Source organism: Lupinus angustifolius, chromosome LG09 (genome assembly GCF_001865875.1).
Source record: "Lupinus angustifolius cultivar Tanjil chromosome LG09, LupAngTanjil_v1.0, whole genome shotgun sequence".
In the NCBI taxonomy this organism is placed as follows: Eukaryota; Viridiplantae; Streptophyta; class Magnoliopsida; order Fabales; family Fabaceae; genus Lupinus; species Lupinus angustifolius.
This window is the reverse complement of record NC_032017.1, coordinates 14,800,049-14,824,516: the sequence shown is the minus strand read 5'-3', so window position 1 is coordinate 14,824,516 and position 24,468 is coordinate 14,800,049. Positions and strand designations below refer to the sequence as shown.

Sequence of the window (24,468 nt, the reverse complement as noted above, 5' to 3'; positions counted from 1 at the left end):
ACTGTCTTATATCGAATGAATAATTTATATATAATTAATAATTAACTATAAATAAATAATTTTATATAATTAATAATTATGTATAATTATATTAAAGTAATATTTTTTTATCATTTTATTTGAATGAATTAAAAAACATTATAATAGTGTTCCTTGTTTTTAATTTGAAGTGAATAACATTTATAAAACTAAAATCATTTTTAAGTATAGTCAATCAAGCGAATCCTTCGTACCACCCAATCTATTCCTCACATCATTCTTCAAATTAAAGCTAGAGCATATGCAATAATAGTAAGTGATTTTCAATGGCAGAATTACGTTTTAATAAAATCTATTTACTACTACTGAGTTTAATATAAAAAATATAAAAAATATAAGAGTTGCATATTAAACTGAAATGCAATAAGGATTAAATTGATATAGGAATTAAATTGATATAAGAATAATATAAATAATAAAAACGACTTCAATGTCAATAAGTAGTTCTATAGTCTTGCAGAATATCAATACATATGATAACAAGTAAAAATGACCAAAATGATAAAAACTGAAAATGATAAGGAGCTAGAACCTAGCATGTTTGAAAGCTACACCGAGCAACTATCAAAGGTTCACTTTGCAGCAGTTCCATTAGCTGCCTTTGAAGATTTTGCTTCAGATGGAGTGTTAAGCTCATCCCAAGCTTCAATCCAAGTGACCATGGCATCGGCTAGTTTGGTGAAATACGGATCGATCGGACTGAGTTTCTCCTTGACTTGCTTGGAGAGTTCAATGTAGCATTGCTGAACAGAGGTGCTATCCTTTGAAAGGGTGGCATTTTGGAAGAATGGAATGATCTCTTCTTGCCAGAAGATACCTTTGTACTCCTTTTTCAGGTTCACAAATGGGTTGCTTGCTTTGCTGTGCCAGATGTATGGAAGACCAGTCTTGACTCCCAATCCCAAATGGTCAGTGATAACCTGTGCATTCATCAATAATGCAGAATACATGAGTTTCTATCATGAAATTAGAAAAAACAAAATGTAACTAGCTAGGTAGATAATATATTTAGTACAATTGGAAGACATTTGATCTTGTAACATTAACATGGAGATGCTTGGATGCCTAAAGGAAAAGCCATATATATACCAATAAGGCGTTGGTCTAGTAATGTAAGGTCCCATTGGATCCCAGATAGACCAAAAAGTCAAATATTTGATTCTTGAGAACAACAGTTACCCATAGGGTGAGGGGATATCTTTGTTCATACAAAAAAAAGCCATATATACCAAAAAGAACTTGTAAGGAGTTATATCAAAGACTGAAGACATGTGTATTACACTTTCAATAAACAGCCATGTTTTTCTCATAAGAGGTAGGTGTTGAGGAAAACTGGAAAACCAAGTGTTGGTGTAACGTTTTTTCTCTCAGTGAAGTAAAGGAAATGAGAAAATAACTAATCACATAAGTAGCTGTTGGAGAAATCTAAACTGATAAAGAAACAGAAGTAGTTAAAGTCATTGATCAAAGGAGTTAACATAAAAGGACACATGAGTGCATGACTAATATACCTTTACACACCAGCCAGCCCACATATCGTCGTATCGTCCAATGGGCTGACCATCACCCATGAGTCCGAAGTACATTGCAGGTCCAATCAGCTCACGGTCGAAGGCCAGATTCATACCACACATGGGGAACAATGTTCCCTTGGGAATGGTCAAAACAGCATCAACGTACCTGAAAATATACACTCGAGAATTTAGCAAACCGAGCCAGTTCATGAATATATATAATGAGTATAACATATTAATTATTTTACTCGGTGAAGGAGCTACATACCTGGTGTTCCTCTCACGAGGCTTGACAAGCTGTGTTGGAGCATCATAATCAGGTATGTTGAGCCAAAGGCCATGAGAAACAGCAGTTGGGACACCCTCACGAAGGCTGAAGGGATATCCACGGACAAAATCAGCACCTTCTCTGTAAGGATCATAAAGGGTATTGAAGAAATGTGGAGTGGATGCACTTAGGAGATTCTTAATGTGTTGCTCAAGTGCATTGATATCATGGCCAGATGGATCTTTAGCAACCTGCACATAAAAATAGAAAATGTTGAGAAAATTGCATCTGCATTTTGTATTAGACGTTAGCGAATCCCCGGAAACTTGAGTTAGAAGATCAACAAGTGGTCATCACAGATATTAAAGAGTATTGACAGAAATAATCAAACCAGAATCAAGATTTCAATTAATAGCTAAAAAAATTTCCAAAGAACGAAATATATCATTCATATTTTCATAAGATCAAATCAATTCCAAACAAACTCTAATTATCAAAGACAGATCAAATGAATGAAGTTATCTTGAGCTTGAAGACAATCCAACTATACAAACAAATCTTAAACAAAATGTTGAATAAGAAACCAAGCACTTGCAAAACAACACTCATATAATTAAACAAATCAAACAACAGCACCCTTATAACAAGTTAGATCTAACCCCATTTCAAAAAAACCTTACATCTCATGTCAAAGTTTTAAATCATGATCCACAAGTACAATTGTGGCTTCAATATTGCAACTTTAGCGGTATCTGCAACCATAATTGCAGCCACATTACGTTTTACACAATTATGGCAAATAAGATAGAACTGAATCACAATTGCAGTAATCACAAAAAGCTAGATCTAACCCCATTTCAAAAACCCCTTTAACGTTAATGATCCACAAAATTGCAGCCATGTGCCATTGCAATTACAGCCACATCAATCACATTTTTACAGCAACTACCATACCAAACAACCTCAATTTAAAACCATGATTCATGTACAACATGCACAACCAGCATATAAGTTCAAAGAATATAACTTCAGTTTATATACAAGAATAATAAAATCACCACAAAATCTCAACCAAGCAAAATCCACACACCCCAAATAAAAAAAACAAAACTTTACACACAAGGGTTGTCTAGTCAAAATTCAACAAACCCAACCAAGTCAATTAAATTTCAAACTCATAACTTTCAGATCCACAAAGCATAATACATATACAAAAAAAAGTGAATCTTACAAAGCAATCATCATCGATGGTGTAGATGTACTTCTTCTTAGACACCATATACCCAAAGCAGCGACAAGCAGAGTCCTTGAAAGAGATGCATGAAGCCTTAGGACCCAAGATCCGGTTAATATCATTACGATTATAGAGTTCATAGTCAAAACCTTCAGGAACCTTAATAACCTTAGAAGGGTCACCGTCCTGAACAATGATGAGATGGTATGGCTCAAAAAATGGCCTCCACATCTCCAAGAAATCGAGGTTTCGGATCGTGGGGATCACGATATCAAGCTCATCTTTCAATAAGGGAATGGGTTTGTGTGATGCTTCCGCCATTGAAGAGAGAGAAAATGAAGCAGAAGCTGAATGAAAGAGACTGTGTTTATGTTTCAACTCAGAAAGTGTGATTGTGTTTGTGAGTTATGTTGCATATATATAGACACAAAAAATAACTTGTTTTAATGATTTTATTATTTATTTATTTAATATTTTCAAAGTTCTAATAATTTAGTACATAATTTTTTACTTTGAATGATAATGATCGCTTTAGATTTATTAATAATATTAATCTTTTTATTAAGAAAGTTATTGGTAATGGTAGTATTTGATTCAAATGTATTAATAATTTTTCTAATCAAACTTTAATAGGGTCTAAATAATATAAAGTTGATGGTAATTGAGTCTAATTTATTTGGAAAATTTTAAACAAGATTTTTTTAATTTAATGATTTATTGTTTTGAAACATGGCATAACTGACACGTGGTAATTTTGCACGTAGATTCACGTTCAGAAGCACATATCTTGTGGCATATGCTACTGGCCTGCACCGACCTAGCCCACGCCACGATATTAAGTATTCATTTCTTTTACTTCAATTTGCATTTTTCTCTCTAAAAAGTGGTTAACCAGTAAGTAGTGTGAATCCAGATATGCGAGTCTTTTCTTTTTAATTATTTTCTCAATCACAGATCACTAGATATAAATAACTTATCTTTGTTATGAGCAAAGGTGGAAACATGTCTGACTAGATTAATTCAAAGTCTAAGTTTGATCTGTTTAAAAATTTGGTTTGACATGTTAATCTGTTTAAAGACAGGATATACTAACTCTAATAATTAAAATATATTTTTGTATTTACATTAAAATTACATAATAATATTGCTAATGTTAAAATAGTATAATTACAACATTGTTATATAATATAACTAAAGAGGGCAACATGTTAGGCTTAATAGGTCTTCCAGATAGCCTGAAATCCGGTCAGTTAAGCTAAATGGACTTTTTAAAAAGCATGAGCCTGATATGTTCACAAAGAAGTTTGACCTGACCTGGTCTGTAATAGGCTAGATAATAGGGTCATGATAAGCTGCCTAGCTTATTTTGGCCCATATATAGGAGTAAGCAAGACTCATGGTGCTTGTTCACCTAGTTTGGTTTGATCATGATCGAACCAAATATAATTAGTTTTGTTGGATCTAGTAGTAGGTTGAATTTATGACTCTGTTAGACTTGTCTTATAGTCATAATTTCTCTTGTATATTCACATATTCAATTATGAATATTGACATCTTTTTTACGCAAATATAATTGATTATATAATTTTTCTGGTAAATGATTAATAAAACATCTAAATACTTATGATTTCATATGTCAATTATATATTTATAATTTTTTTGATAAGATTACATAATAATAACTAATATTGAGAAAACTTTATATAAAATGGTATGTATTACATTTTAACCAGATTCATGTTCGAGTTCAAGTTCAAAAGCTAACTCAATCAACATTTGCACTGAGTTAGCCTTCTGGTCTAGAGTTAGTTACCGAGTTCAAAAAATAACTCAACTAACATTAGTGTTGGGTAAGAAAAAGTCTTACCTGACTCACAATCATCCTTATTTGTTGTATATATAATATTGTGGTGAAAGATATACTTAACTGGGATAATATGGTAGATATAGATAGTGTTTTTCCATTTTCATATACTATTACATATACCTATATGTAGCATGTACGCCTAAGTACCCAACGAATTTTGAAATTTATGTGTATTTATACATGTTAAAATTATCATTATATTCTATAATTAATATTCTTTATAAAATAAAAAGATAATATATAATTAAAAAATAAGAAAAAAGTATATTATATTTAATTAAATAATAATTTATAAATATATAGGTATATGTAATAGTGATATTATACATGATTCCTTCCTAGACTATTTTTGTAGATATTTTTGGGTACCAATGCTATTTTTATCATCCTAAATATATGTGTCATTATTATTAAATAGTTTGTTATGTGAAGAGCGATTCACTTAATCTGAGGATAAGTTTTTTAAACTTATTCCTTATTCTAGCCTTAATTCTAGAAATTCAATGGTTTGAATTAATAAATAAATCTAAACCATTAAATATTCATAATATTAATGGCTAAGATAGAGAATAAGTTTAAAAAACATAAATTTAAGTGGATTACCTTGGTTCAAGGTGTTACATCAGTTTTATAATGATAAACAGAAACAGAACAAAGTTGAGAAAAAAACTCCATTTTATGTCTTCAGTTTTCGGCCATTTACAGTTTGCGGTTTTAAAATTTATAAACGTGTAGTTTCACTGTTACAAAAACTTTTAGAAGCGTGTATCATGGTGCTCTCACGATTACCATCCGAAATTTAATGGAGAAAAACTTGATCCACCATCGATCTAAATGGTGTGTAACAAGTTACATGGATGAGTAATAATTACGTGAAATTGAAGGGTGTTTCATGTGACAGGAAGATCCCAATGAGTTATTAGGGGGTCATACTAGGGATTGTAAAAAAAACTCGTATTGTTAGTACTTGTGGACAAAATCAGTATAGGCATGGGTACAGGTCACAAACGGTTACCCGTGAATATTATATTATATATGGATTTTTAAAAATACCCGTACTATATATGGGCGGGTACGAGTATTATGGTACTTGTGCCCGCAGGTACCCGTTATTTATATGATTAATATATTATATTTAATTAAAATAAAAAATACATTATTTTAACATTCATTACACTATGAACATTTTTTTTCTTTTACTTTGTTCACATATTTTATTGAGTTTGATGGTGAAACATCCTATAAATATTATTACATGTGTAGAAACACACATGTTTTACAAAGAAAAAATATATATTTTGTTAAGGAAATGAGAACAAAAAATCACACAAATAGAAAACACCAATAAATTTAGCATTTTTGTCAAATATTCATCAAAAGGTACAAAAAATAATTAAGTTTCATCTCATTTGAAACATAATAGAAGTAAAAAATTAAAATTTCATTTATAATATAGGAAACCCGCGGGTACTCATTGTACCCGCAAATACCCAGAAATACCCGCGAATACCCGTACATGGGTACCCGTACGCATATGGGCGGGTATGGATAATGCTCTTATATTTTGAAACGGTAGCGGGTAGCTACTACCCGTGCCTATTGTCATCCCTAGGTCATACCCTCCCTCTTCAATTTTTTTTTTTAATTTGGAAGAGTGAAATACTATTAGGGATGGCAACGGGCGCGAGTAGTCATTTGAAACATAATAGAAGTAAAAAATTAAAATTTCATTTATAATATAGGAAACTCGCGGATACTCATTGTACTCGCAAATACCCAGAAATACCCGCGAATACCCGTACATGGGTACCCGTACGCATATGGGCGGGTATGGATAATGCTCTTATATTTTGAAACGGTAGCGGGTAGCTACTACCCGTGCCTATTGCCATCCCTAGGTCATACCCTCCCTCTTCAATTTTTTTTTAATTTGGAAGAGTGATTTACTATTAGGGATGGCAACGGGCGCGGGCGGGCGCGAGTAGTGTTTTCCCATGCCCAAACTCACAATATTTGCGGGTACCCGTGCGGATAGCGGGTATTTGTGGATACCCAACATATTTTTAATTTTAATTATATATTTATATAATTTGTAATAATCATTATGTAAAAGTAATTGTTACATGAATAATATGATAAATTTATAGTCATAGTCAAATATGTGTAATTTATTATGAATTAATAATAAAGTATATTATATATAATCTTAAAATAATAATAAATATATATAAAAGTTTAACTAAAAATTAAATGTATAAATTTGTGAGTACCCGCGGGGCGGATATCACAAAATCCGCTCCCGCCCATAAGTTATTTTTACGAGTACCCGTTGTGGATATTTCCACGGGTACTCACGGGTCGGGTTTTTGCCATCTCTAAAGATTTTATATATAGTACATCATTAAACGTATTACTTTTTTAAAGAGTTAATTATAATAAAAATAAAAAAATAAATGATAAACTAATAATATTTATTCTAAGTTTTAGTAATTCTTTGTTTCAACACTTCTTGATGATATACGATACATACATAGCAATGAAAAATTGAGCAACAATCTTTTCATACACGCAAAGTGAATACTTAAAATTAATACCTTAAGTTGAGGGGGAAAAAGGAAATGAAAACATTAATTTTCTCTTATTTTTCTAGAAAAAATATCAACTAAAAAGACTAATCACATTTTAAAGAAATTACCACGGTCAAAGTATAAGAGTATTTTTTTTAGTTTCCTACAAGTATTCTCGCACATGAGACAATCTTGTCCTAGTCGGAAACATCAACAAGTATGTGAGGCTAACTCTTCCAGCAGATATTTTTTCATCTACAAGACTCGAACTCGAGACCTTATTTAAAGGGAATCAAATATGTATAACTTGAACCAACACCCGTTGATAAATATCAGGGTCTCTTTGCTTTCAAGAGAAGTGATTTCAATTTATATCTCTAGTTCTCATTTTCAAAAAACTTTTTTTATTTCTATGGTTTTATTTTTTTTTAAAAGTTTGTTATTATCATTTTTAAAATTATCCGTTCTAAACTTCATAAATGATGATAATTACACTTGCAAGTAATTCAATTTTAAATTTTAATAACTAAAATAATAAAGTCACTGATTTTATATATAGGACGCCTTTATATTTTATACTTACATTTTCTTTCACAATCAATTTTATATCACCAATATGTTGAACACCTTTGAATTGTTAGACTTGATCATTAGTTATCATAAAGACGTGTAGAAAAGTTAAAGTTAAAATAAATTAGTAATATACAAGTGTTTCATTATTTAATTTAGGTTGTAATAACTTCAATGAGCGACAATTTTCATCTCAAAGCTATATATTTTGAGACTCATCATCAAACTATTTTAGCAATAACATCAGCGCAAAGAAAAAAAAATTATGTTTAGTGAGAAATAAATAAATTATACTGTGAAAATGTATGGTGATCTGAAGTCTGAACAAGTGGAACACTTAATAATTGATTTTGACATTTTGTTGATTAATGAAGAGAATAATTGAAATATATAATCTATATATTCCATATGTTTTAATTTAATGTTTAAAGTTATGCACATAACTTAAGAAATTATAAAATGATATACAAATTTGATATCTTTTAAAAAATAACCAAATTTAATGCGCATTGCAATTTGAATTAAAAGGAAGTGAAGAAATAGACGTAAAAAAGAATAATAAATAGGGTATAGTTGGGAAATAGAGTAAAAATATGTATTAAGTTTCTAAAACATCAAAATATTTGTAATAAAAATAAAAAATTAAAACATCAAAAGATATAAATCGAATGAAGTAAAAATGTTAAAAAAAATAAAATTCCTTCATTATTGAAAGTGTAAAAATGATATTTTTATTTCATTTTCAAAATTTACATAATGAAACTCATGTTTTCTGAAATATGAAATGAAAATAACAATGCAAAATTTTCACTGTACTTCTTTTATTTCATTGAAAATGGAAATAGAATATAGCCAAAACGAACACACTCTTATTCTCTCATTTTATATTAAATGATGTTTACATTTAATTAATATATAAATATTATAAGACGATTATTGAAGTTGTCAATTTACTACTAATATAAATAATATTTTTAAACCAAAATATCTTTAACCAGCCGACTATAAGGATGGCAACGGGTATAGGTAATGCTTTTCTGTACCCATATTTGTACTATTTACGGGTACCCGCACATATAGCGAATATTTGTAGGTACCCAACGTGTTTTTATGTTTCAATATATATTTATATATTATAATAATAAATACATATAAAATAATTATTATATGAATAATAAAATTTATGTACATGTTAAATTTATATATATTTCAATCGCTAAAATTCATTATAAAATAATGAAAAAATAGACAATATATAGTTATGAAATAATAATAAAAATATAATATATATAAATTATTTTATTAAAAAATAAATTTATAAATATGCGGGTACCCGCAGAGTAGATATCATGATAAATAATACTCCATTTGTTCCTATATAACTTTCACTATTTTGAGAAGTATTTTGTTCCTTTTTATGTCACTTTTCAAAGTTCAAGAGAGTATTAATTTTTTCCTTCCAATTATACTCTTAAGTCAAAAGTTTTCTCAATATGACTCTACACAGTTATCCAAAACTATAAATTAATGGATATTATTGTTTTCCGTAACATTATAATTATTCTTTAAAGATATGAACTACACAAATATGAACTTTCTCAAATTCATAGTCCATATATATAAAGAATGAAACTACTAGTAAAATTTTTAAAATTATGGCGGTAAGTTAAGTTGAAATTTTGGTGGTAAGTAAATTTTAATTTAAATTCTAACCAAAGTTTTTATTTTTCACTTTGATTTTTAGGAGGGAAAGTTGTTTGGAGGCAAAGTTTTTTGGAATATGTGAACTGGAGTAACGAAAAGACAACACTTGAGTAATGAGGTAGGTATAGTCTCAAGTAGGAATAATTGTGCAAAATAATTCAAATTTATGAACATGAGAGATAAAGGGTATTATAAGAAATTAATATATAATTTTACTACATTAATTGACTTTCTTAGTATATGTGCCAAAACCTTAAAGTGCACTTATATTAGAACGGAGGAAGTATTAAATAGCTTAAAAGTCATATCCATATATTAATGTTTTCCTTTGTTTCAAATATTTTGAAAATTTAAAAATCAATATTCAAATATTATTTTTTCCAACTATACTTTTATTTATTATATCAAATTTCTCTTTCCATAATCGATTCTCATTCACTTTATTTTTAATGTTTTAATACTTTGCAAATGGGAAAGAGTGTGGAATTTAGTGTAACATTTATGATGTGAAATGATTCATGAAATTGATTATAAAATATAATATGAGGATATTTTAGTGAAAATAAACTAAAATTTTATATCATTTAGTTATTTGTTATGCTTCATGCTTGACCACTTTAATTGGATAGAAGAGGAAACAATAGAGGAAATGATCTCCATTAATTTCAAGAGTAAACACCTCTTGATTAGTTTTAGTGGACTTTACAAATCACTCTTCTTTTTTGTACATATACAAACCAACTGGATTTATATTCATATATTATACTAACTATTTTTGTATGAGAAATAAATGTGACATTTTAAATAAAAAGAGTGATGAATGTAATTAAATTAAGCAAAATATGATATATTATGGAGACAAGTCAAAATAGTATAAGAGTCAATGTCTCTTTATTATTTTTGGTTTGTTAAAAATGCATCATTAATTCTAAAGAGATATTGTTTAATTATTCTTATACTATATTGCAACGAACCAAAAATAATGAAGATATATTAACTTGCATACTATTTGAACTTGTCTCATCAATAAACCATATTTTGTTTAACTTAATTATATTTATCATTTTTTAATCTTTTTTGTTTAAAAGATTATATTTATCTCTTCTATATAGATAGTCCGTGTATTGTACATATATAAATTAGAGAGGTTTATGTAATTATAGAAAATGGAAGAATAATTTATATAATTTTATTAATTGGTGTGTAATTTACTCTTTACTTAAATAAACCTACATAATAAGTATCATTGTCTTCAATAACTATCCCCTTTTTCCTTTCAACTTAACTCTTTAGAAGAATTCACTTTTACCCATGCAAATGATCAAAGAGAAAGCAAGTTGGATATTTAATTTTAAATAATTTATCTTTAATTTTTGGGTTTGTTAAGGGTTGATAATATCAAAATTCTTAATTTTTTTAAATAGTTTAGTTTTAAAAGTTGGAAACTAATGTTATGAAATATGAGAATTATTTTGATCTATATTTTTTAATGTTTTAAATTTACCTTTTTAATAATAATTGAATTTAATATTTATATATTGACACTGTATTCTTTACACAATATACTATTCACTATTTGTGTGTATTATATTTATTTAAGAGTTCATGATAGTTATCATATAAATGATATATAATATACTACTAATATAGAAAACTCTTATAATAACAATAAATATATATATATATATATATATATATATATTAAATTGATAATATTTAGTTTATGTTTTTTTATATAAGAAAAAACCTGACATTTGGTATTTTTCTTATGGAATTGGCATTTAATATGTTTGAACCTGAAAGTATTTCCCCCTTTACTTTCATCATTAAATACACAATAAAGGCATGTAAAGAGCTTTCAAAAATAGATTCTCTTATACCTTGATATATGCCTTTTTAACATAAAGATATATCTAATAAAAGTGTATGAATTTTTTACAGTATAAGTATTTTATTCAATATTCATATTTAATTATTATTGATTTTTAAATATAATAAATAATATAAGTGAATGATAAATAATCTACTTATCACATACAAATCATTATGTTAAAAGTGCATGAATATTATACTCTCAAAATAATAGTGAGTGGCACCTTTTGCTTTTTGAGAAACAAAGTTAACATCTTTTATGTTGGTATTATTCTGTTTTTAAATCTAAAGGCTCAAGATGTCTTATTTTTGAAGTTAAGAAATAGATGGATTTGGCTTTGGGTAAAAATCATTCACAGGGTGAAAACGATCAATTAGTTGCTACCAATCAATTAGGGTGAAAAACAAATCGATTTGAATTTGTTGTTTTGTGTGTAATCGGAATTCAACCAAATTTGGCATGTATGGTTAGAGTTATCGGTTTCTACTTGAAATTAAAAAAATTATTTCCACGTAATGATCAAAATAATATTCAAGATATATCTATTATACAATCAACATACTTTTTCCTTTCAGCCTCAAGTGGTCCTCCCTTTAGGGAATTAGCTAGTAATGATAAATAATCAGTTGCCTCCAACATTGTTGCTTGAGATTATGTCCTTTTAGGATTATCCTAGACTTTTTTTGCTTTCCGTGTTGTGTTCTTGGGGTGTTGGGGATAATAGGAAATGATTACCTCTTCCATAATTTTTATGTCCCGATGTCCCGAACCAATCAAATTTCACAAAAAAATATTTAAATATTAATTTTAGTTTTTATAATTTTTAATTTAAAATGAATGTAGTTTTTTCATTGGTTTAATATACTAAATGAGACATGGATGACTATATGTAATCCCATCTAGGATAATGACTATGGACTTAATTCCTTCTTCCATAACGTTTTAGAGCTATTAGCATCACTTTTATGTTTGATATTTACATCTACATGCCAAGTGCAAAATTTGAATTGATCTATTTGAGAGGATCATTATGACATGGGATGCGACCATGCTTGCACAGTTAGATGAATGTCGAGAGCGTCATATAAGAACAAATTTGTGCATAGTTAATTCTTCCATAGAGATCTACTCCCATTTACTGAGATTCCTACTTCTATGTTTTTTTATTTAATAATATCAAAGTTGATTTAGTTTTTATTAAATATACATAACTAAGTTAAAAGTAAACTAGAATTTACCATTAATCGTTAAAAGTGGTTGAGCGTCATTCGGTTGGGCTCAAATCTTTTCAATATTAAAGAGTCTAATATTTGAATATTAGGGAAACGATAATTATTTATTTTTAATATTTTTTATTTATAAAAAAAATTAAAATTTGAGTCTTTAAAATTTATCTATGACAATTGTCATTATCTTATCTAATAGTGGACTCTTGAGACCATCTCCATTCTACTCTGTTACACTAGTTTATTTGCTTGACCAATCAAATTAGCCATTCGAACCACATGCTAGTGTGGTTCACCTACTAGCCAAATAAATTAGCCTGTTTGATGGAATACAAATCCTCTATCTTTAATTTTTATATCATTTCTCATCTCATCCACTTAAATCTAAAGATGTGGCTATTAATATATTGTTGGGTTTGGGCTCCCTTCCTATGTGGAGAAAGACCCAGTTGGGCAAAGCCCTCTTATCCCACTTAATCCAATAGATAGAGATCAGATGTGGCAAGAGAATGAAGACAATTTATGCAAAAAGAGGCAATTGAAAAGTGTGAGAGAAGATAAGAAAACTCACCCCGCAGGAACTCCGAGCAGCCATGGGAAACTCGCGACTGCGTCTTCGTTCACTGTTGGATCAGGCTGAAATTTGGACAACAGGTTCACAACTTATAGTACTTCATTCTGAATGGTTGGATCAGTGAGACGACGTCCAAGGTGGTAGAAATCGAGCTTTTACAACAACTGTGTTTCTGGGTTATTTTCTGGTTTTTCTTGTTCTCATTTTCAAGCTTGTTGCTCTGTTGTATGATGTATTGTTGAGCATGTTTTGTGCTGTATTTTGGAAACACTCTTGTATTCCTATTTTGATTATAATGGAGCTTGATTGACTGGTTTGCGCCTATGGTTTTTACTTCTCACTTTGGAAAGGTTTTCCATGTTAAAATTCTGGTGTCCCTTGTGTGTTACTACATTATTTCATATTGCTCCTCATAGATTCTAGCAAGTTAGGGAAATTATTATTCGCTGCATATACTCTGTTAGAGTTTACGTTGTTATTGTGTTGAATTTTCCATCAGAGTGGCATCAGAGCTCTTTGGGGTTTGAGGTTATTTGACTTTCTTGAATGATGGAGGCAAATACACATAGAATGATATGTTTGAATGACACTATCTATCACTTGTGGAAAGGAAAAATGAAAGATTTATTATTTGTGAAGAATTTGCATATTCCTGTGTTTGCTATTGAGAAGCCAGAGTCCAAGTCTGATGAAGATTGGATTTTTCAACCTCAACAAGTTTGTGGTTTCATTCAAAAGAATTGTCACAAAGCAAGTCACATACAGAAGAATTGTTTTCAAAGGAAAAGGGAGAACAAAGACAAGAAGGGCAAACAGAACGAGAAGAATCATGGTGATGATGATCGTGTTACTACTGCCACTTGTGACGACCTTATTATTCTTCATGACCATGATTTGGTTAATCTTGTATCCGATGAGAGTATGTGGATAATTGATAGTGGTGCTACACTGCATGTTACACCAAGGAAGGAGTTCTTCCCATCTTACACTTATGGTGATTTTGGAGTATTGAAGATGGGTAATGATGGTGTGTCAAAGGTAGTTCGTATTAGTGATATTTGTTTTCATACCAACATGGGAGTGCAATTGTTGCTGAGAGGAGTTAAACATGCTTCAGACATTCGTTTCAATTTGATCTCTGCGCATATGCTTGATGATGGTGGTTATGATAATCATTTTGGTTCTAGAAAATGGAAACTCACTAGAGGTAACTTGGTTGTGGCCAGAGAGGAGAAAATTTCTAAACTGTATTGGATAAAAGATTTGGTTGCTAAAGAAAGTGTGAATGCTATGGATATGGAGGTTTCTTTGTTTACCCTAGACTTAGTCATATTAGTGAAAAAAAGGTTGAATTGTTTAGCCAAAAAGGATGTACTTCTAGGATTGAAGAATGCAGAGTTGGAGAAATATTTTCATTGCATGGCTGGTAAGCAGACCAGAGTATCCTTTAAGAAGCATCCGCCTTCAAGGAAGTCATAGTTGCTTGAATTGGTGCATTAGATGTTTGTGATCCATTGAAGGTAAAGTCATTTGGTGGTGTACTTTACTTTGTTACTTTTGTTGATGATTGTTCAAGGAAGCTTTGGGTCTATGCTTTGAAAATTTCAAACAATTCCATGTTTTGGTTGAGAGACATTCTAGGAAGAAGCTGAAATGCATTCGTACTAATAACGGTGGTGATTATTGTGGCCTATTTGACATTTACTGCAAGCAGCAAGGTATTAGACATGAAAAGACTCCTCCTAAGACTCCTCAACTTAATGGCTTAGCGTAGAGGATGAACAAGACTTTGGTTGAAAGAGTTAGGTGTATACTTTCTGAAGCAAAATTACCTAAGCATTTCTGGGGTGAGGCTTTGTACACGACAGTGCATGTTATTAATCTTAATCCTGTAGTTGCTTTGAATGCTGAGGTGCCAAACAAGATTTGGTTTGGCAAGAATGTCAGGTATGATCATTTGCGAGTCTTCAGTTGCAAGACATTTGTGCATGTTCCAAAGGATGAAAGGTCCAAGTTCGATGTGAAGACACAACAATGCATCTTTATCGGTTATGGTGAAGATGAATTTGGCTACATGTTATATGATCTTGTTGAGAAAAAGGTTGTTAGAAGCCGTGATGTGAAGTTCATGGAAGATCAAACCATTGAAGACATTGATAAGATGAAGAAAACTACACTAGAGGAAGATAGTAGATTGTCTGATATTGATCCATTTTGGACGCATATACATGATTTGGATACAGTTGAGAATAACGTTCAAAATGGTGAGCAACATGATTATGTTGGTGATCAACAACTTGGAGATGATTTAGATTTTCCTATTGATATTGGTGAAGATGAACATAAGATGGCACAAGATGAGAATCTTGGTGATGCTCCTGAACCACCTCAAGTTGAACTTCAGATTTCTAATAGGTAGAGGAAACCATCTACCACATACCCTTATGATGACTATCTTGCTGTGACAGATGAAGGAGAACCTGAATATTATCATGAGGTCATGGAGAATGAAGAAAAGAAGAAGAAGTTGGATGCAATGCAAGAGGAAACGAAGTCCTTACATGATAATCACACTTTTGGTTTGGTCAAATTGCCAAAAGGGAAGAAGGTTTTGGAAAACAAGTGGATTTACAAGGTGAAATAAGAAAGTAATTCTACATCTCCAAGGTATAAAGCCAGATTGGTGGTTAAATGTGTAAGACAGAGAAAAGGTGTTGATTTCAGTGAGATTTTTTCTCATGTGGTGAAGATGTCATCCATTAGAATTGTATTGAGTTTGGCTGATACTCTTGATTTGGAGGTAGAGCAAATGGATGTAAAAAATGCTTTCCTTCATGGTAATTTGAAGGAAGAGATTTATATGAAAGAACCTGATGGTTTTCTTATTGAAGGGAAAAAAGACTATGTGTGTAGGCTGTGAAAGAGTCTATATGGTTTGAAGCAGGCCCCACGACAATGATACAAGAAGTTTGAGTCTGTTATGTGTGAGTAAGGCTATAAGAAGACTACTTCTGATCATGGTGTCTTCATCAGAAAGTTTACTGATGATGATTTTATCATCCTATTATTGTATGTTGATGACATGCTTATCGTTGGGAAAAATATTGCCATGATTGACAGGTTAAAGAAGTAACTAGGCAAGTCATTTGCCATGAAAGACATGGAAGCTTCTAAGCATATTCTTGGTATACGAATCATGCGAGATAGGAAAGAAAAGAAACTTTGGTTGTCACAGGAACACTATATTAAGAGAGTGTTACAGAAGTTCCAGATGGAAAATGCTAAGGCGGTAAGCACTCCTCTTGCTACTCATTGTAAGTTGAGTGCTAAACAATATCCTTCAAATGAAGTTGCAAAATCAGATATGCAACAGGTTCCTTATGCATTTGATGTGAGAAGTTTGATGTATGCAATAGTGTATACAAGACTAGATATTGCACATGCTGTTAGTACATTTAGTAGATTTCTGTCAAATCTAGGTAGAGAGCATTGAAATGCTGTGAAATGGATTTTGAGGTATCTTTGTGGTTCTGCTAGTCTGAGGCTTTGTTTTGGAGGTGATAAACCTACTCTTGTGGGTTATACTGATTCTGATATGGCTGGAGACATTGATTCCAGAAAGTCCACTTCAGGTTACTTGATTAAGTTTGCATGGGAGCTGTAGCATGGCAATCCAAGTTGCAAAAGTGTGTTGCATTATCCACTACTGAGGCAGAGTTCATTGCCATTGCAAAAGCATGTAAAAAGTGGCTTTGGGTGAAGAAATTCTTGCAGGACCATGGTTTTGTCCATGACAAATACTTGTTATTTTGTGATAGTCAAAGTGCCATTCATCTTGGGAAGAATTCAACTTTTCATTCTAGGTCCAAACACATTGATGTGAGGTATCATTGGATACATAATATTTTGGATGCTAGGTTGTTGGAATTGACTAAGGTTCATACAGATGATAATGGTACTGATATGATGACTAAAGCCTTAACAAGGTGCAAATTTTGAAACTTGTTGTGAGATCGCCGGTTTGGCTATTCTCTCCACATAGTTGTGAGGGGGAGATATGTTGGGTTTGGGCTCCTTTCCTATTAGGACAAAGACCTAGTTGGGCAAAGCCCACTTGTCCCACTTAATCTAATAGATAGGGGTCAGATGTGACAAGAGGGTGAAGTCAATTTATGCAAAAAGAGGCAATTGAAAAGTGTGAGAGAAGATAAGAAAACTCAACCCTCAGGAACTCCGAGCAGCCGTGGGAAACTCGCGACTGCGTCTTCGTTCACCATTGGATCGGACTGAAATTTGGATAGCAGGTTCACAACTTATAGTACTTCATTATGAACGGTTGGATCGGTGATACGACGTCCGAGGTGGTATAAATAGAAATGTTACAGAAGCTGTGTTTCTGGTTTTTTTCCTGATTTTTCTTGTTCTCATTTTGAAGCTTGTTGCTCTGTTGTATGCCGTATTGTAGAGCACGTTTTGTGCTGTATTTTGGAGACACTCTTGTATTCTTATTTTGATTATAGTAGAGCTTGATTGACTGGCTTGTGCCTATGGTTTTTACTTCTCACTTTGAGAAGGTTTTCCACGTTAAAATTCTGGTGTCCCTTGTGTGTTGCTGCATTATTTGATATTGCTCCTCATAGATTTTAGCAAGTTGGGGAAATTATTATCCACTGTATATACTTTGTTAGAGTTTACGTTGTTATTATGTTGAATTTTCCATCACATATCACTTTAATAAAATAAAATTAAAATAACATATCACTTTTTATTTGTTGGGAAACTCTAATTAGGAACAAGGGATAAGAAGTATATACGACAAAAGATCTATACTGTGGGTTTTATAAAACTAGCTAAATTTCACTAGCACCAACTATTAAGTTATCGTGTGGCATTCTCTTCTCCCTTCTCATTCTATGTGAAGCGTCTCACTCTCTCTTTGCATTGTATCTTTATCTATTCACCCTTCCCTTCCCCATCATACCTCACCCTCCACCATCTATTCTCTTTCCATTATGTCTCACTCTATTCACCTTCTTTCTATGAACTTGGACAAATATAGTACAGAAGATCACATAAGATCAATGAATTAGAAGATGAAGAACCAAAAAATGCTGTTGAATCCAAAAAATGAGAGCTATGGAATAGTAACTCTTGCCTAGAGCATGAACAACCCAAAATTGCAAATAAGAGACAATCAAGTAATATTTACTTATATAACCAACTCTGTTGAAATAAAATGATCTGAAATTCATCAGCAAATTTACTTAAAGTCATAAGGGAAGGTAACACAACTAAAAAACACGCCATCGATATACACCAACTGAAAATGGCCAATACCTAAGCATGATTCTTAGACAAAGTTATAATGTGAACGTAATAAGCTCCATTTCTCGGGGAAATACATATGGAAAACCCAAAATGATGTTTGAGTGAGACACATACGAAATAGAGAGAAAGAAAAATAAAGAAATGGTGATGAAGACAACAAAGTGTCACACCATCACTCAACCAACGATGTAAGTAAATTTAATAATATAGGACTAACATGGAAAATATTTGAAACCTAAAAGACATAATGAATACAAATATATAGGATTAAACTAAAATTCTCTCAAAGGATAAGGGTTTAAGTGACATGCTCCAAAATCTTGATTGTTGAGAAGATGCTACAATACTTGAACAGAAAAATGGTTGATGAATATGTACGTAAAAACCTCCAAAGCACGTGTTACTACACTAACCTTTATTCGATTCGCATCCACCAATTTTAGTATATTAAATGCAAATGAGATGAACAACAAACCCTGAGATATTTTAGAAAACCTTGATCATGTACTATTATCTTCAAATGTCTCTATTTATAGAGATATTTATGTCATTAGTTCTAACTTGCAACCTCAAAGTCATTGTCAACAAACACTACCAATGGACCATATGATACTTTGTTTTATATATCATCTATAATATTTATATATAACATTTAAATTCATATATTTTGAAAATATCTTTCAAAAAAACCTATTTTGCCAATTGAAAGGGAAGTTGTAGATGTTTGATATCCATAATTATTGTACAAATTTTTTTTGTATGGACAAAGGTAGCAAAAGTGCTAACACTAAGCAAAGTTTGGGGATAAACAACAACTTGGTTAACAATATCATGTGTCGTATAAGTTGGGATGTGATCTAATAATTAGAATAAGTTTGAAATGGAGTTCCTTTTAGAATAAAATTTAATTAGAATAAAATTTAAGTATTGTGAGTTGAGTTTTGGAGAAAATAAAATTTGAGAGGTATAAAATACACTAGTGATATAACTTTGAATTCTTCATTTTTCTTTCTTACTCTACACAACTTAACTTATAAACAGAACAAACCCTTGGGCTATGTTTAGGAGTTATGAGGGAAAAAGAAGAAGATTGATCATAGGATTAGAAAGGGGAGGAAGGAAAGAGGAAATAAAGGTAATGATCTCCCTTATTTGAGAGTATGGAATTTAGATCTTATTTGAGAGTATGGAATTTAGATTGAGAGTGTAAACTAATGACAATGTAAGAATATCTTTAATTTTCCCTTTAAAAATATAATTAATAATGAGAAAAGAACAATAATATATAATTATACTAAATATTTTTATGTATTTTAACATTTTGTTTCCAGAAAAACCTAAAATTGGAGAAACTATAAACGCAATGAGGGTTTTAGAGGGTTTGAGAAACCCTTCAAAACCTTCTCCTATCCTTCATACAACTCTCAAATAAGGGGAAGACTTTCCAAAACCATCTCCTCCCTTCACCTTCATTCCCCTCCAAAACCACACTCCCAGACAAAGCCTTGGAGTAAATCACGTATACTAAGCCCCACTCATATTTTTGCATAAGGTAAATTGAAGTTTTCTTTAAAAGTGTTTTTAGATGAAGCATATCTGCTGTCCTATTTTTTGTACCACTACATATATCATTATTTTTGATTGGTTTTAAAATATTATTTAATTTAAAATTGTAATTATTAAATATTTTTCTGATCAATCATATCTCCTAACACATACAATGACACAAAACACTTGAAGTCTAGTAGACCCTTTTTTAGAATGATAGTTTTCCCGGTAAAGGGGAACTTTTGATAGAAAAATACAAAAGATCAAGAGCAAAACCTTTTTTATATAAAGAATAACACAAGTGGATTTTTAGGAACAAAAAAATATCACCCCATAAGGTTATCTAATCTACCTACTGTTTTTTCTTCTTTTATTACCATGTTACCTAAAATTCTATACTTTTATTATCATAATCTATTTGGAGTCTGATAGTTAGGGTGAAAACTTTAAAAAATGTAGTGAATGTGGTTGTCAGTTCGAGTTTTACCCATAACAAATTTAATTTTTTTTTAAAATGGAGTTATAAGGTGATTTGATAGTTAGGATGAATAGTTAGAGTGAATGAGGTTGATCAGTTGAGTATCTCCCACAATAAATACTATACCAATTAACCAAAAATTAGTATCTATTTCTCAAAAGATGTACAAACCTAAAAATACAAAAATAAACCACCTTATGCCACGAATAATTAATTTTTTGTGTTTTTTCTCAGTGGACTGTTAGATAATAATATCTTTTGAGATTCTATATATCTCTACAAAAAACATTATATGCATCCTGGTTTTAATAAAATTTATCCTAATCTAAAAACCTCACACCTTCATTGTTAGAGGGAAAGTGAAAGAAAGAAGAAGAAAGAGAAGGAATGCATATTGGAGAAAGTTGTGTGTATATATAAATTGCATTGCAAACAACAAAGAGTATATTCTATTTATAGACGTCTTTCTATTTATAGTTTAACCAACTAGATTTTGAATTACATTTCTATCATTCCCCTTTAATTCAAAATCTTCAAACTCAACATTTATTTCTCCCTTTAGCTTATTGAATTTGTCTGCCTTTAGTGTCTTTGTAAAGATATCCATAAGTTGATCTTCAGTTGGACAGTGCTTCATCTCAAGCTTCTCTTTGTTCACTTGATCACAAAGAAAGTGGAACTTTATTTCTACGTGCTTACGTGTCCCATGTGATACATGATTTCTTTCAAGATCTATGGCATATTTGTTATCTACTAACAATATCACTGAAATCTTATCAAATATGTTCTATTCTTCTAACAGAGCTGCAACCCAAGCTGCCTGACAAGCTACATGACATGCAACTATATACTTTGCCTCACACATAGAAAGAGCAACCACTTTTTGTCTCATAGAACACCAAGAGATTGGAGCACTTGATAGCATGAAAATGTAACCAATTGTGCTCTTCCTTTCAACCTTGTCTCCTCACCAGTCAGAATCAGAATATGCTATAAGGTTAGATCATTCTGATCATCTAGAATTAGAAATAATAAGCCAAAATCAACAGTTTTCTTCAAGTATCTCAGAACACGGTTGGCTGCAGTCATGTGTGATTGTCTTGGATTACTCATGAATCGACTAATTAGACCCACTCCATAACTAATCTCATGTATGCTATTGCACACAAATATGAGACTTTTGAGTACTAGTAAGGTAAGATTACACCTAGAGGGGGGGGGGGTGAATAGGGGTCGCGGATCACCAGTCCCGCTTTTCCGATATTTGCGCAGAATACAAAGCTGTTGCAGTTAATCGATTAAGGACAACTCAATTAATCGATTATTATCAGTACGTTAATCGATTATCCTGTTTTTTATACTTTGAAAATTAGTTTTCTTGCTTCGTAAAAACCATGACGATTCTTGATCTTTACTATCCTAAGATTGATTCTTGATTAACAACAGATTAACACAGTATGCAATTAATCACAGAAAGCCAATCAAAACAGAAAGCAGTAAAAACAGAATTGTAAAGAGATAGGGATAGAGAAAATGCGCTCGAGGATTTTTATCCTAGTTTGTTTATGGGTCCACTTGCAAACTACATCCAGGCCTCTCGGTTGATCTAAGAGATTTTTCTTCTATTGTCATAAATGTAATTTACAACCGCACTTCCAATACAACGAAACAAAAACTTCCTTCTTGAAACCGATGAGCCACTAAGCTCGGTTTGACCCCTTATCTATGCCTACTTGGATACCACACTGTTCGCGCAATTTGGCCCCAGCCGAAACTCTTGCTCGAATCAAGACTTCATGTTTAATGAAGACTCCTAATTATCAACACGAGAATTCTCCTCAAGTTATAGATTTTTTGCCGAGTTACTTAGCACACTAGATTGTGTAGATAACGACTCTTAATTCAGCTCTAATCACCCTTGACAGAAAGATCTCACAAAGTAGCCCCAAGACCTAATTATGAAATCATGCAAGGTGTTTTCAATTGAATGAAAAACATTTTGGCGCACTGAAAAAGTTTTTATCTCTTTTCTCTCTCTTTTCACTCTTGAAGCTTATGCAAGAAAACCTCAAAGAAACAACAAGAAATGTTTGAAACTTTTTAGCACCATGAATCTTTGGTTTTCTCTCTCTCGGATAATTTCTCGATTCTTTTTCAATGAAGGTGAAAAGCTATTTTAAAAGTGGATTCAATTATGTTTCAAAATAACATAATTAGCTCATAACTGATACACCATATGTTAATCGATTAAATGACCACATTAGTCGATTAACGATTTCTTTAGAAACATATTTTCAGTTATGACTTCATCGTTTAAAAATGTGCTTAATCGATTAATTAAACATAAATCCTGGGAGGTTACATTCTGTAACTTCATTTAATCGATTATGACTTTCCTTAATCGAATGATGATTTCTCTAGGACTTAATTGTTTACCAAACGGGTTAATCGATTAAAATCGCTTAAAATGGTTTTTCTATTTATGCGGTAAATACCCTATATGATGAATGAGCATGCAATCATAATTTTTAGAAAGATTAAAGCCTTTATGCACAAAACCATGTATGTATGAATGTAAATGCATGAGTGTCATTTATAATATATATATATATGTATGATGATATTATGTCTCATTCTATATGATTTTCATTTTAGACTTTTTGTGAGACACTTCCATCTTGGGTTTACCTAACCTAATACTCAATACTAGGCAATCAACTTAGAACACTAGAATGTAAAAAATCAATCCTAGACTCTATGATGTTGACCTTGAGTTCTTCATGTGTTGTTTGTTAAGATGTCCAAGTCTTCAAGCTTCCATATAAGACATTGTCTTCATCAGAACTTCCATATAAGCTTCCATTTCAATCTCCCCCTATTTGATGATGACAAACATTGAAACAATTCCTTTGTTTGATGACTTGAAGCTTGACATAATATGTTTGAGTAGGGTTGAATCAGAATGCGCTGCTCCCCCTCACTTTGTCCTCCCTCTCAAACCATGTAAGAGGTAATAATAGGGTAGCAACCTGATTACTTGCGGAAACTCACTTCAACCTACAAAAACAGCTCAAACAATACCTTTCTCCCGCTGTTGGCATGATAAAAAAAACTATGGCATATTATGATATTAAAAGCCAAAAGTAAGGAAATATATATATGCAGTTTAGTGGTCTTAATCGATTAATTAGTCAAGGATAATTGATTAAGCAATCTAAGAAAAAATTGTACAAGTGTACAAAGTTTAGCATTAATCGATTATGAAATGGAGTTAATCGATTATGTATGAATAAAAACAGATTATGACCGAATTGATTGCGAGATTTATCTAGTCGTGTAGGTTAAACATGGATTCCATAGAATGATCAATGATAATTATAGGCAATATGTAGAGTAGATTAATCATCCAACAATATATATACACATGTAGATAACATCGAAGGATAACGCAATAATTTTAAACATAACCCAAATTAGCAACAAGTTTTACAAAATATACGAGTAAGTGCAAAAGAGTACATAGATTTTAACATAAGTTTAGCAAAATATAACCAAAATACTATCAAATACCAAAAGATGATCTCTAAAGTAGAGCACATACACACCCTAGACACACTAGAAAATCATATCTAGGCTAATCTTGTGTAGGTGGTGGTTGGGGTGAGCCATGTGGAGCAC

The 24,468-nt window shown here is 31.2% G+C and overlaps 1 protein-coding gene across 1 annotated transcript; it reads right to left on the bottom strand.

The window, feature by feature from the left end:
• LOC109357154 (alpha-1,4-glucan-protein synthase [UDP-forming] 2-like) lies at positions 449-3,463 on the bottom strand. The gene is made up of 4 exons (XM_019600923.1): positions 3,053-3,463; positions 1,822-2,072; positions 1,551-1,719; positions 449-959 (listed from the first exon to the last, which is right to left on the bottom strand). The coding sequence occupies exons 1-4, from the start codon at positions 3,374-3,376 to the stop codon at positions 612-614; spliced, it is 1,092 nt and encodes a 363-aa protein (XP_019456468.1). The 5' UTR covers positions 3,377-3,463; the 3' UTR covers positions 449-611.